General features: G+C 38.3%; 1 protein-coding gene across 5 annotated transcripts in view; it reads left to right on the top strand.

The window, feature by feature from the left end:
* The window catches only part of OPHN1 (oligophrenin 1), a 314,749-nt gene that overhangs the window by 168,232 nt on the left and 131,709 nt on the right, over window positions 1–14,808 (top strand). For all 5 annotated transcript variants that reach the window (XM_081043828.1, XM_081043829.1, XM_081043826.1 and 2 more), the window contains exon 15: window positions 806–880. In XM_081043828.1, the coding sequence (XP_080899954.1) occupies window positions 806–880 (75 nt within the window). The remainder of the gene's footprint in view (window positions 1–805; window positions 881–14,808) is intronic.

Genomic DNA, 14,808 nt, shown 5'->3' on the forward strand with positions numbered 1-14,808 from the left:
GACTAAAGATTGTTTATAAACCTTGAACGCTAGGCACAATTTGTAAAATTTCAGTGAATCCCAAACCAGCGGTACCCAAGTATATTTGGATAATTGGTGGCTTCCTGCTTTTCAAGAGAAATAGCTCCAAATGGCTCAAATACTACCTGGTACTCCTCAAGAAGTGTTCTGATGGTAATCCTACATAAACAAGAGTTCAGTTTCTGCCACAGTACATACTAGTTTAAGCATTGATGGGGCAAAGCTAAACTCAGGTAAATGTGGAATCAGCATTTTTCCAGTTTGATGATACTCTCTAGTTTATCTGAGAATATTTAGGATGAGGGCAGGTGTAGTGTGTGAGCAGGTGTTGTTCTTTGAAATATTGCTTCAGTGTTTCTCCATGCACAAAATGGTCTTTTGTTTCGTGAGTGCCACACTCCAGCCCTCTCTTCAAGATGCTCAGGGGCATCTTGAAGGTTGATATTTCCTGTTTCAGTGAAATCCTAGCTCCTTTCCAAGATGGTAGCACCATTCGTAGCCATCTGCTGCTACCCACCTAAGCATATTCTTTTATTTACTATATAGTGTATTCTCTTCTGTTCAGATTAATGAGGGAGTGGTACTATCTAAATGAAAGTATGAAGAGAGTAATTTGGAGAGATGCTTCAGGACTGTTGCCCTACTGCAGGGGAGGGCTGGAGAGAGTAGGGAGACCGTTTCCTGTTTGAACTGACTCCAGTGTGTAAGTACCTACTTTCTCTACCTAGAGGTAGATGAAAGCTCCAGCTATATAAACAAAATTGACGTGCTTTTCTTTCCCTAGGGATCAAGACAGAGGGATTGTACCGTACCGTGGGCAGCAATATTCAGGTTCAGAAGCTGCTGAATGCCTTTTTTGGTAACAATTTTAATTTTATAATTCTTGTTTGGAGTTGTTTGTGTATTAGGAAGAAATGTGACTGTGAGAGAAAAAAAGACATTGGTAAAGAAGCTTACAGAATTAAAAACATATTTTCAAAGATAAACTGTACCCATACTTGCCTACCCTGGGTCAGAGATACTCTTCCCTTGAAGAAATGACTAGCATCTCTTCTTTCTCACATCTTATTTACTCCTCAAACCCTTGGCAATCTGGCTTCTTCCCCAGCCTCTCCACTAGAACTACTCTGATCAGGCTTAGAAGGTATATTCTTGTGAAATCCAGTGGACACTTTCAGTCTCTATATTGCTTGATCTGCTTGTTGACCATCACCTCCTATTTGAAACTTTCTCTCTACAGGACTTCTGTCACTCAACAGTCTTCTGATTCTTCTATTATTTTGTATTCTACCTTTCAGGTAACTCTTGTCAGGTCCTTTTTCTTTTCACCTTATAAATCTTGTCTGGGTATTTCCCAGAATTCTATCTTGCCCTCTTTTGTTTCTTCTTCTACATGGTTTCCTAGTGGTTGATTTTTATCGGTCATTATGGGTCACATTTTTCTTTTTTAATGTCTAGTAATTTTTATTGGCTGTTGGGCGTCGTGATTACTGAATTTCAATTTTGTTGAGTTTTTAAAAGAGTGTTGAATTTCCTTTTGTAGGCAGTTATTTGTGGATCAGCTTGATCCATTTCAGGCTTCTTGAAAATCTTGTTAGGACAGATATAATGTATCTTTTACTGGCTAGTTTAGCACTACTACAAAGTTCTAACTTCTTTTGTTTCTTCATTCTTACTAAGTGGAACTTAAACATCTTCCAGCTCTGTGTGACTTCTGGGGATTGTTCATTTTAAAGCTTCCTTGTGTTTCTTTGCCTAGTCTCATGGATTTTTTATCCTAGTCACTCATGGCTTAGTATTCAACAACAGATTCAAGGGGCCTGTAGTTAAATTTTTTGTTGCTGTTGTTCTTTCTCTGCATAGTTCCCTCTTTTCTGGTACTCTGCTCTGCAAACTCTAGCTACCTCAGTCTCTCTGAACTTTGATCTTTGTCTCTTCAATTGAGCAAGACTTTCATGCTCAGTTTGTTACAACTCGAGGGCAAGTCTGGTACTAGTCTCCAACATGGCCGGCAGTGGAAGTCCCTCTGTGTGTGTGTGTGTGTGTATGTGTGTGTGTGTGTGTGTGTGTTTACTAGCACCTCTGTGCTGACAACACACAAAAATCTCTAGTCCAGACATCTTCCCATGAGTTTTAAACTCAGGTATCCAGTTACCCACTGGACCTGTGCATCTCAGACATGCGTAGTCATGGTGCACATACAATAATCATATCTATATTGCACACTCTGATAAATGGACAAAACGGATCGTGGCTAAGGCAATAAGCTCCAAAGGCTGAGGGAATCATTATTGGAGTTGTTGCACAAGCTCTATGTGCATAGAAGTTCCATAGGTACCTACATTTGACGTGTCTAAAACTGAACTCATTGTTTTTCTCTTCCTGCAAATCTGTTCTTTCTTTTGTGAAGGGTGGTAAACTATCTGGTAAGCTCAGTTTTCCTAAAGTGTCAGAGAATAAATCGAGTATTGAAAGGTGCAGTTTGGACAAAGCACATATTTTTGTTCTTTTCCGTGATATGTAGCTTACCTTCCATAACCCTGCAGGCCTGGCAACCCAACCCTGGTAGCTTTGGAGGGTGTTATAGCATCCAGTCATAGCAGGTATGCAGATCACATCATTAGTGCCTCAGTATCTGTTTTCATGTATCACTTTACATTCTTGACTTTGAAAAATTGAACTTATCTTACTCCTGGCCAATTTACATCCCATTTTATAATCTAAAGGACATTTTCTCATATGTAAAACAGCTGAAAACATGGCCCAGGATAGTTAGTCTCTGAAAAATTATTGAACTCAGAATTCTATTTCCAGTGTCTCTACCTGATCTATAAGCTAACAAAATGCCATGCGAGGCATCCTACTGACTCTTTAACAAACTTCGATAGGGCTGAAATGGCTCCCGGATCACACGTGACAGTACAATTTGACTCAAATATCATGGAAAGTGGGAGGGTTGGCAATATTGCATCTATTCAGTATCAACTTCCATATAGCAGTACTCACGAATACCTGAAAAATAGAGGAGAAGTTAAGGGTGTAAATATTCATAAGTATAATATCGAATAGTATTAACTTATTTATACATAAAGCTGGTAATCCTTGACACCTGCTCCAAATCTAAGAAATTCTAGATCTGGTGATGATCGAAATTCATTTATTCATTCATTTAACACATATTTACCATATTTTGCCATGTATAATGTGCACCCACGTTTTTGGCCTAAACTTTCAGGGAAGAAATGTTTCATTTTAATTTTTAATTCAAATTTTTATTTGTTTACATTGAGGAACTTGTTTTTGTATTATAAAGGAATTTTAGCATTTATTTTTTCACATTATGGTACAAGAAATTTTATGTAATAAATATTTACAAAACACAAGAACACATACAAGGTACAAGGAATTTTATGTACCGGTAACAAATTTATAATATTTACGCATCATGAAGGCCAAGAACTCTTCATTGTTGCAAGTTCGTCATAAGTTTGACAAAATTGATTATCGTATTCCAGGGTATTATTTTGCATACGGATATCGTTATTTATGTCTAGAGTTACACTTTTAACTCATAAGCATAAATAAAAGAACTAAAAACATTTATATAGATATGGAATTAGTACTACCCATGTATACTGTGTATCCTTACTTTTCCCTCACAAATTTGGGCAAAAAAAGTGTGCATTATACACGGCAAAATACGGTAAGTGTCTGCTAATGCAGGCATTATACTCAGGGCTGTGGGTTAAACAGTGAGCATACCACTTGCCTTTCCTGCCTTTGTGGGGTGGACATTCTATAGGCTTAGATATTCAACTAGCTTACAATGTATAATTCTGTGGGGAAACCTCATTGTAAGCCTCTTTCATGCTGTGTGTTCTGGGAATTCTCACTGGGATCCTCAAAGTCGTCTTGAGCTTCTTTTCACGCTACCCTGCTCTATTCCCATACCACTAGCTGTTTGCTGCCTTGACTTTGTGTAGGCTCACCATGATTTATTCAGGAGGAAGAGGATTTATTTCCTTCTGCTGGCATACCATCTTTTCCTCTCTTCATTTCTTATGTTTTGTGCTCTATGCCCATCCAAAGCATACTTCCAGCTATTTTTTTTTTAACCCGGACAACCTTCAGCCTACTTTCTCTATGACATTTCCTATAGGGCATGACCATCGGTTTCTTCTGTTGTTACTGAAGCCTTCCATTCTCCTCCTACCTGAAAAAAATCTGTCTTTTTGGCAAATAAAATATAACACAGACTACAAAGTCAAAGGGGACACATCCCCAATCAATAATTTTTTTTCAGTCAGTCTCTCGATTGGTCACATTCCTCCCCCACGCCAGCTGGTTGGTTGCATGATACCCTGTGGTAGTAGATACTGTCCTGGACAGGGTCTTCATGCTGAATTCATCATAAACTATCATGGCCACCGAGAAGCTAATCTCATCACCTCAGAGACAGCTTAGTACTACATCAAAGAGTTCTGCCTGGCAACCCCTTCACCCCACCTGCTTCCTTTCTGCTGCTGGCTTTTTGATCTGGGGACAGTCGATCATCTAGCTCACCATGACTGAGGAACCAGACAGATGTTCACATCATGTCCTATGGCTGCTGTACCAAATTGCCACAAACATGGTGACTTAAAACAACACACACTTGTTGTCTTACAGCTCTGGGGGTCAAAGGTACTGGCAGGGCTACATTCCTCCCGGAGATTCTAGAGGAGAATTTGTTCCCTTGATGTTTCCACCTTCTAGAGGCTGCCCACTTCCCTTGCCTCGTGTGTGCCAGGCACTGTATCAGGTGGTAGGTATACAGCAGTGACCATGGCACCAAACCCCCTCTTATGGAGCTTAGAGTCGAGCAGCAGCTACAGTTCACAGATACAGCCATGCATTTTCTTCCCAGAGTAAACCCTCCAGCATCCCAGGTCCAGGGTCCTGTTGGTCTCCACTGACAGCACCAGGACATAAAACAGTATGAGCACCCTGAGAAGAAGGATCATAGTATTCCCCTTTTTGAAAGACAGCCTGCTTCTTCAACTGACATCTTTCACACTATTTATATGAAGCGAATAAGGAAAATATAATATGAAGGTATTATTTTTCTTGATGTGGAGTATATACCTCACTTCCTCTGTCTGAACTCCACCGGTTCTCCTTTTCTTACAGGTGTTAGTGCTTGTCTTCTGTCTTCACTTCTGCATCTCTCTGTCCTCTTTACACCAGTCTTACATTTCCCTCCATCTCAGTCATTGATTCACCCAGGGTTTATTGAACGTCTATTACCTGATGGACACTAGTGTTTATGGCTACTATTTAGTTCCCTTTACCTTTATTTCTTCCGTTTTCTCATTCTTCACATATCGCCTGCCTTCTGTCCTGACCTACTGTGACTATCACCCCATTTCCACAAAATTTCTCCCATTAGCTCACACTGGAAACTCTTCCAGATACAAGTAGCAAGCCGAGGTAATCAGAAATGAAAGACGAGTCATTGCTGAGTCCAACTTAGCTCTCATCTGGGAAAATTGCGTTTGCAAAATTCTCAGGTAGGTAATACATGCTGTAGCATTTCTCGATGTTTTTTACTAGATGTCTATATTTATTTTCAAATAAAAGCAAAGCAAAACTTAGAAACCAACAAAATTTGTAGACTAGGAACCCTCAGTGAGAGCTACTGTGGTGAGGACACGTTCTAAATTGATTTCACGGGCTGGCCGGTCTATAGTTGTGCTCACAATTTTACATTCTGTGGTTGGTATATCTGTTAAAAAGATAAACTGAAGTATATTAAATATTTAAGAGTATGGTTGGGCAAAAACCAATTTGAATCAGGCAGCATCCCATCTAGCAGATGGAAAGGAGCTCTAAGGAGCTGTACAAAATGAAACACTTTTATAGGCAAATGGAAGCAGGGACAGGGAATGTATACAGGCAAAAAAGCAGGTTATTGCAAGCTTGCTTTCCTACAATACATTTTTTTTGGTGTGTGTGTGGAACCTATCACCTATCATGTTGTATTGACGTTATTTTTTTGATGCATATCTCTCCCAGGAGAATTTTTTTTTTCTTAAAAACAGGAAGCATGCCATATGTAGCTTTACTTCAAACTATTGCACAAAATCCCTACGATATATGGTTTCACAAACTATAACTGCACTGAATATCTACAGATAGCATTAATACTGCCAGGTTTATCTGCAGTGATATGCAATTAATATTTAGAAATAACAAATGGTAAGTAGCAAGTATTTTCACACGGGAAGCCAGACTTTTCAAAGATGCCTGAATCCCAATCAGAGGGATTCTTCATTTAAACTGTGTCAGTGATACTGGGCAAAGGGAAATCATGGCTCCTTTTCTCTGCTGAAGGACATGTTGTATTTGTTCTTCCTAATGCCCTCCTCTTGCCCTCACTGTTGTTCCTTTGCTGACCATGTGAGCACACTCAGCTTCCTTGCAGGCTCTTATTACCTGGTTTGTTTGTTCTGTTTGGATCCTTCTTCCCACTGCATTCATCGTTTTGATTCATTCCTTTTTTAGAGCACGTTGCCCTCTCCCTCTAGAGAATAAGCTGCCATTTCAGAAAAAGGCAAAGACGACACACAACCTAAAGTCAGGATGTTGGCTCATGCCTCCATATTTGTCCACCTGGTGAATTCTTGTTCATGAATCAGATTTCTGTGTATGTATTATATCCTCTGAAGCCAAACTTCATCTTACCTAAAACAGTTAATCATTTCCTCTTCTTGACCAGTTCTGTCCTTTGCACCATTTCTATTATTGTGTATTTCCTGCTGTGATGTAATTACTTCTGGGTTTATCTGACCCGCTTCACTGATAGTCTGCAGGAGAGGGACTATTTTTTTTAACCTTGGTTGAGAATCATATATATATATATATATATATATATATATATATATATATATATATATATCTCCAGAGTTTCTAGAATCTTAATTTAATGGAGTTTGACTATGCACCTCTAATACCCTCCATTTCCCTCTGAAATTCCTGGGAATGTCTGAAATTTGGGACAGACACAGTTCCTAGCAAATTACCTGAATATTACATAGAAATGATGTGTAAGCAGAAGGGGTGGCAGAGCTTCTTGCACAGGCCCTCTTTTGTCAATGTCAACTTGAGTCCTTCCGAGGACCCTCAGGTCAGTCTGTTACCTGTTGTACAGTTCCAGCAGGTTATATCTCTGGATAGTTTTTGGATATCAGCTGCTCACTGCTCCTAGAGTTCCAGAAATGTAGTAACATGTTGTTTAGCCTCCACATATTTGTGTTTTATTTCAGTTTTCTTCTTGTATTTGATTTCTGGTCTCACACCATTGTGGTCGGAAAAGATGTTTGATATGATTTCAGTCTTCCTGAATTTGTTGAGACTTGTTTTGTGGCCTAACATGTGATCTATCCTGGAAAATATTCCACATGCACTTGAAAAGAATGTGTATCCTGCTGTTTTTGGAAGGAATGTCTGTATATATCTATTAAATATATCTGGTCTAACGTGTCCATTAAGGCTAGTCTTTGATGATTTTCTGTCTGGATGACATATCCTTTGATGTAAGTGGGATCTTAAAGTCCCCTACTATTATTGTTCTACTGTTAATCTCTTCTTTTATGTATATTCATATTTGCTTTATGTATTTAGTGCTCCTGTGTTAGGTACATAGATGTTTACAAGTGTTGTATCCTCTTGTTGGATTGATGCCTTTATCATTATGTAATGCCTTTCCTTGTCTCTTCACAGTCTCAGTACAGCCTAGTTATAACTGTTGTGGGTGTGCTTTTAGGTGGGCTTGGCCTCTGGCCTGATTGTCTGCAAGGCCCAACCATGACCACTGATGGGTGGGGCCTGCCCCCACCCCAGCTGCCTGTGAGGCCTGGCTGCCATTGCTGTGGGAACCTGTGTGTAGGCCAGACCCCTGGTGTAGATTGCTGCTAGGTTTTACCACCACTGCTGCTGCCATGCTCATGAGTGCAGCAAGCTTTAACTGCTGCTGGCTGTAAGGCTTAGCTCTGACCATTGCAGGTGCACTGGTGTTTGTGGGCTTGCTCCGTGGATTGGGAGCCACTTTGGAGGGGCACTGGTGCTGGCTGAGGCTGCCTGCCAGGGGAGGTGGTGCGGGAGCTGCTTCAGAGGGGTGTTGATGCCATCCGAGCCCACCCTTTGAGTGTGGCAGGTGAGAGTTGTTTTTGAGGGACACTGGTGCCTGCAGAATCTCCACCCCGGGTTTAGTGGGTCTGGAGCCACTTTGGGTGGGTGCTGGTGCGGGAAAAAGCTGCCCGGTTATTGTGGTAGAATGGGAGTCACTCTGGAGGGGCACCAGTTGAGACAGGCAGGTTGGGTAGATGAGATCTCTAAAACACCAGTGTGAGGTGAGTAGTGTTAGCAAGGTTAGTTGACAGTGTCATATATGGCACCCACCAATGCCAGGACAGCTTGGTAGAAGGAGAATTTTTTTTAATGGTGCTTGCCAGCACTTCCATCCCCAGAGAAAGTTCAAGCAGATCTCTGCCCCTCTGATACTTCCCCTAAGATTAGTCAGTGTATCTCCTTCACATATGACCCCGGCCATTTTCAGCCTGCTGCTTCGGTGCTGGGACTTGTTATGAGTGAGTTTGCACACGAGCTCTTTACAAGAAGAGTTTCCTACAGCCCTTCAGCTCTCCCAAATTTAGGCCCTACTGTTTTTCACAGCCAGATATTATGGGGGCTCCTTTCCCAGTGTGGATCTGCTGCGCGGCTGGGGAGCCTGAAATAGGGCTCAGATCCCTCACTCCTCAGGGTGGAAGTCTGCAGGTGTGACATCCCTCCCATTGTAGGTGATCACATTGTGGGTGTGGGTCCTGACTAGACCCTGTCTCTGCCCCTCTCACCCGTCTTAATGTGGCTTTTTCTTCATATTCATGGTTGTAGAAAATCTGCTCTGCTAGTCTTCAGGTGGTTCTCAGTGATACTTCTTCTATATGTAATTGTAGTTTGGGTGTATTATAGGAGGAGGTGAGCTCAGGGTCTTCCTACCCCTCTATTTTGACCTGGATTTCCCATCTGGCCTTTCTCTTGATCAAGGAAAGAATAGACGTTCTTCATTCCTTGAATAATGTAAGTCAGTTTCTCATTTGGTCACCATTTGTTTGTTAGGGACCAGCTGAACCAACTGTTGAGACTTGGTGGCAGGGCGACCTGGTATGAGGATTTCTAGGTGGTGAGCTTATAGCATCCTGAGTGGCACACACAGCAGCAACTCCAGCATGAATGTATGTCACCAATGCATGATGTGTTGTGTTGATTTCCTTCAAGTTTTAATCAGGTTGTCTAGCTTCAGTTTGCAGGACTTTGGGAAATGGGCAGTTTTAGTCCCCAGTGATGCCAAGTCAGGAGGCTGAGAAAAAATGTGAAATGTTAATTTGGAGAGTTGTAGCCAGCAGGAAACTAGAAGCATTGAGAATTTGGTAGATACTGACAAATTGTGCAAGATGGCAGGATCCAGTCTAATTTACAGATTGACAAAATAGAAAGTAAGATATAATTTACCAAGAGAGAAAAAGTAGATCAAAGACAAATAGAACTAGAATCTAATGGCCCGTTAATATGTGCTATGGTTTTCCATTGAAACATAAAATAGCTCCCATAAAATGTCATTCCCCCCTTTTGATTCTTATTTACAAAGTAAGTCTCGTCTCATTACATGTGCCTGATGATTTAAATAAATGCAGCAAAAGTGGTAATTGACTACATAGGCCTTTTTAAGTTTGCTTTGCTGGAACTTTCCATAAGGAATCTCAGATTATGTTTCCCTTGCTCCATTTATTGACTGTCCTTTCCCTGTTGAATGGTCTTGGTGCCCTTGTCAAAAATCATTTCACCACATATGGGAAGATTTATTTCTGGTTTCTCTATTCTGTCCCATTAGCCTATGTCTGTGTTTATGCCAGTACCACACTGTTTTTCTTCCCCATAATTACAATTAAAAAAAACCATCTTGTGAAACTTTTTAAATCTTGAGAACTTTTAAGATCTACTCTCTTAGCGCCATATTGTTTTGATTACTGTAGCTTTGTCAAAGATAATTGCACCAAGCAAGAGGGTGATTTTATTCAGGCTATTGCAACAGGGAGAACCTTTATTAATGAGATACATCTTATAGAAGAGGAAGGAAATTTGGGGTTTTATAGAAGCAGGTCAGCAAGGGAGTCATCATGAGTTTTACATGAGTTACGTGAAGGGATGAAGATGTGCCACTGAAGTTAATTGTTTCTCAGGACACAAAGGGAGAATTCTTAACCATTCCTGTTTCTTAGGAGCACAGGGTTCAGGTCAAGGTCAGCTCTGTCACTATAGTTAAACAAACTCCTTTTCTTTGCCAGGATTTGGATTAAAATATCCTGGATTTTGAATAGAAAATAATTTGGTTGTTTCTCTACTTAGATATTTAAATAGGAAAAGCCTGCTTTGGTTTAAAGAGTTGCATTTTTTCATGCTACAATTTATTTTTTCAAACCAAATAAACATACAACCAATTATGTACTCAAATTACTCTCTGTCTTCCAAAATAATACTTTGTATGTGACTCAGAAGACAGGGTATTTTTTTTTAATGTACTAAGGGAACATAATTATTAGGTTTACAGTTTAAAATTTGTTCCTAAAACCCTTTCTCCATTTTTATTGTTGAAACAATCTCACACATAATAACGTTTACATCTACACTATATAAGGCAAAATTTCCAATTTTTCATATGATTCTGAATGTTTTGAGGTTTTATTGTTTTTATCCTTGAATCATTGTTGAAACTTTCTTACTGTTGGAAGTAGCTGATTCTTTTTTTCCTACTAAAAACATTTTCTAACTGTGCAGTCAGATTTTTTTGTTATAGCCCTGTCATTTAAATTGTTCTTGACTTTTGCCTCTATTAGTTTTGTGATTTTTTTTTTTTTTTAGAGCAAAGTAGAACAGCTTGTGTCTTTGGGCCTTTTTCACCCACTTTAAAAATTGAGGCACAACTAATGGACAGAGAAATAAACACAGATCTCAAATGTACATTTTAATGGATACTTTTTAAAGACATCCATTCATGCACTAAAGTACACAAATCTCAATGAATTTTCACAAAGTGAACAAACCCATGTAATCAGTGCTCTAATCAAGATACAGAACATAGTGTGCATAAAAAGGCCATTCTGACCCTGTCTAGTTACAACCCCACATCAGAAGTTTAAGAAGTTCTTATAGTGTAGACTAGTTCCTTTATCACTGTATTTTTTTATATAAATAGAATCATACACTATGCACTCTTTTGTGCCTGACTTTTTTTCACTCAATATTAAGTTTGTGATATTCACCTGTGTCGTCGTATATGGTTGTAGTTTGTTCATTCTCAGGGTTGTATAGTATTCCTATGTATCAACATACCATAAGATACTTATCCATTCTGTGTTGATAGACGTTACTGTTGATTCCTTGGGGTTATTACAAATAGCACTGCTATGAACATTCTTGTCCATGCCATTAGGTAGACATCCACAGGCAATGCTGTTACAGATGCACCTAGGAGTAGAACTGCTGGGTTACAGAGTATGTATTATGTTGCACATATTCAGGTTTTAAAAACTTCATTGAGTTTTTTTCTTTTAAATCATAAAATCATTGATTTCAAGTGTACATTTCAGTGATATTTTACTAATCTGTCAAGTGGTACACCCATACCATGAATTGGTTGTAGAAAGACCCCCGCCCCCAGGAAGATCCCACAGGTGCATTTATAGTTAATACCTGTACCTGTCCTCAGTCCCAGGCAATCAGTAAACTTTCTGTCTCTATAAATCTTCCTTTTCCAGACATTTCATGAAAATGGAATCATCTGATACGTCGTTTGTGGTGTCTGGCTCCTTTCGCTCAGTGTAATGTTTTTGAAATTCATCCACGATATACCGATGCACCAGTCATTCATCCATTTTTATTGCTGAATAGTATTCTATTGAAGGAATATATCACATCTTCAATTCTTAAGTTGATGAACATTTGAGCTATTTCTAGTTTTTGACTGGTTTGAATAATACTGCTATTAATATTTTTGTCCAAGTCTTTGTGTGGACATACATTTTCATTTCCCTTAGGTACATAACCAGGAGAGGAAGGGCTGGGCCATATAATAAATTTGTATTTAACTTTCTGACAAAGTTCAAAACTGGTGATAATTTTACATTATCGCCAGTAATCCATGAGGTTTCCTGTTTCTCCATGTCCTCACAACATTTTTTTAAATTGTCTTATTTTTATTAGGGCCATCCCAGAAAGTGTGAAATGGTATTTTATTAGGGTTTTAATTTGCATTTCCCTACTGACTAATAGTGTTGAGCATTTTTTTATGTACCTATAAGCCATTTGTTTATCTTCCTTTGTGAATGTCTATTTATATCTTTTGCCCATGTTTTATTTGCATGTTTGTCTTATTATTATAGAGTTTTAAGGTTTATTTCTAAATTCTCGGTTTAAATTCTTTATCCAATGTGTTTTTCAAATACTGTCTCCCAGTCTGTTGCTGGTCTTTTAATTTTCTTAATGGTGTCTTCTGAAGTGTAAAAATTAAATATTGATGGATTCTAATTTATCACTCTTTGCTCTTATTAACTGTGCCTTTGGTGTCATATCTAAGGATTCTTTGCGCAACTCAAGGTCTCAAAGATTTTCGCCTATGTTTTCTTGCAAAAAAACCACAAAACAGTTATCATTTTAGCTCTTGCATTTAGGCCTTTCACCCATTTTGAGTTAAATTAAGTGTATGGCATGAAGTGAGGGTCTAAGTCTATCTTTTTACAATTGGATATCCAATTATCCCAGCAGCATTCCTTGAACAGACTATATTTCTCCAGTGAATTGTTTTGACATATTTGCTAAAAGTTACTTAGCTTAAAATATAAGGATTGATTTCTGGACTCTCGGTTCTGCTTTATTCATTTATGTCTATCCTAATGCTAATTTTACACTGTCTTGATAACTGTGGCTTTTGCAGTAAGGAAGTGAAAGTTGTCTTTTTTCTGCCTTTTCAAAATGGTTTTGCCTAGACTAGCTAGTTTGCATTTCCATTAAATTTAAGGTTGTTCTTGTCAATTCTTGTCGAAAAAGTCTATTAGAATTCTGATGGGGATTGCACTGAATTTATAAATCATTTTGGGGAGAATTGACATCTTAACATTGTAAATCGTTGTCTTAGTCATATCAAGCTGCTTTAATAAAAGTACTATTTACTGGGTAGCTTACATAACGGATGTTTAATTCAGATAGTTTTGGAGATGGAGAAGTCCAACATAAAGGTGCTTGTGGTTTCAATGTCTAAATAAAGGTGCACTTTCTGGTTCACAGACAGGCATCTTCTCACTATATCCTCACATGGTGGAAAAAGAGTGAGAGTGTTCACTGGGGTCTCTTTTATGAGGGCACTAATCCCATTCATGAGAGCTCCACCCTCATGACCTGATCACCTTTTAAAGGTCCCACCTCCTAATACTGTCACAGGGGGCATTAAACAAAGTTTTGTAAATTTTAGTTTACAAGCCTTGTACTCCTTTTGTTTAATTTATTTCTAAATACTTCATTCTTTTTGATGTTATTGTAAATGCAGTTTTGATAAAACTAATTTCATTTTCATATTGTTCATTATTCATATATACGAGTAGAAATACAATTTATTTTTGGATATTGATCTTATTTCCTGTGACCTTTCTGAACTCAGTCATCAGCTCTGATTTTTTTGTATTTGTAGATTCCTTGGGATTTTCTTGTATCTGTTCAGTACCATATAACTGGTAAATAAAATTGTTTCATTTCATCCTTTCCAGTCTAGATAACTTTTATCTATATTTCTTGCTAGATTGCCCTGGAAAGAACCTCCTATACTATGGTAAATAGAAGAGGCAAGATTAGGCATCCTCATCTTGTCCACAATCTGAGGAGAAAAGCAGTTATTTTTTCACCATTATGTCCTTTATTAGATTGAGAAAGTTCCCTTCTCATCTAACTTTGTTAATAGCTTTTATTATAAATGAATGTTGGATTGTGTCAAATGCGGAGATGATCATGTGTTTTTGTCCTTTATTCTATGAATGTAGTTTATTACATTAATCAATTTTCAGATGTTAATCCAACCTTGCATTCCTGTGATAAATCCTACTTGGTCATGATGTGTAATCTTTTCATATGGTTTGAATTTATTTTGCTAATATTTTGCTGGAGATGTTTGCATCCATATTGATAAGATATGATGCTATCTAGTTTTTCTTTCTTTTGATGTCTTTTTCTGGCATTGCTATGGTACTGTCTTTATAGAATGACTTGAGGAAGTACTCTATCCTCCTCTATTTTCTGGAAGAATTTAAGTAGTATTTGCATTAACTCTAATTGACATGTTTGATAAAATTCACCAGTGAAGCTATCTGGGCCTGGGCTTTTCTTTGTTGCAAAATTTTGTATTGCTAATTAAATTTTATAATCTTTTTTAATTTCTGGGGAATCAGTAGTAATATCTCCTCTTTCCTTCCTAATTTTTGTGATCTGCGTCTCCTCTCTTTTTTTTCTTACATAATCTAGCCAAGGATTTTTTTTGTTGTTGTTTTCAAGAACAAACTTTCAATAACGAGCTTTGTGGATTTTCTCTAACATTTGCTGTTTTCTTTCTATTCATTAATTTATGCTCTGATTTTTATTATTTTCTTCCCTCAGCTTGATTCACTTTGGTTTCGTGTCCTTTTTCAGATTTTTAAGGTAAATGCTTAG

This window comes from Rhinolophus hipposideros (assembly GCF_964194185.1).
Source record: "Rhinolophus hipposideros genome assembly, chromosome: X".
Lineage (NCBI taxonomy): Eukaryota > Metazoa > Chordata > Mammalia > Chiroptera > Rhinolophidae > Rhinolophus > Rhinolophus hipposideros.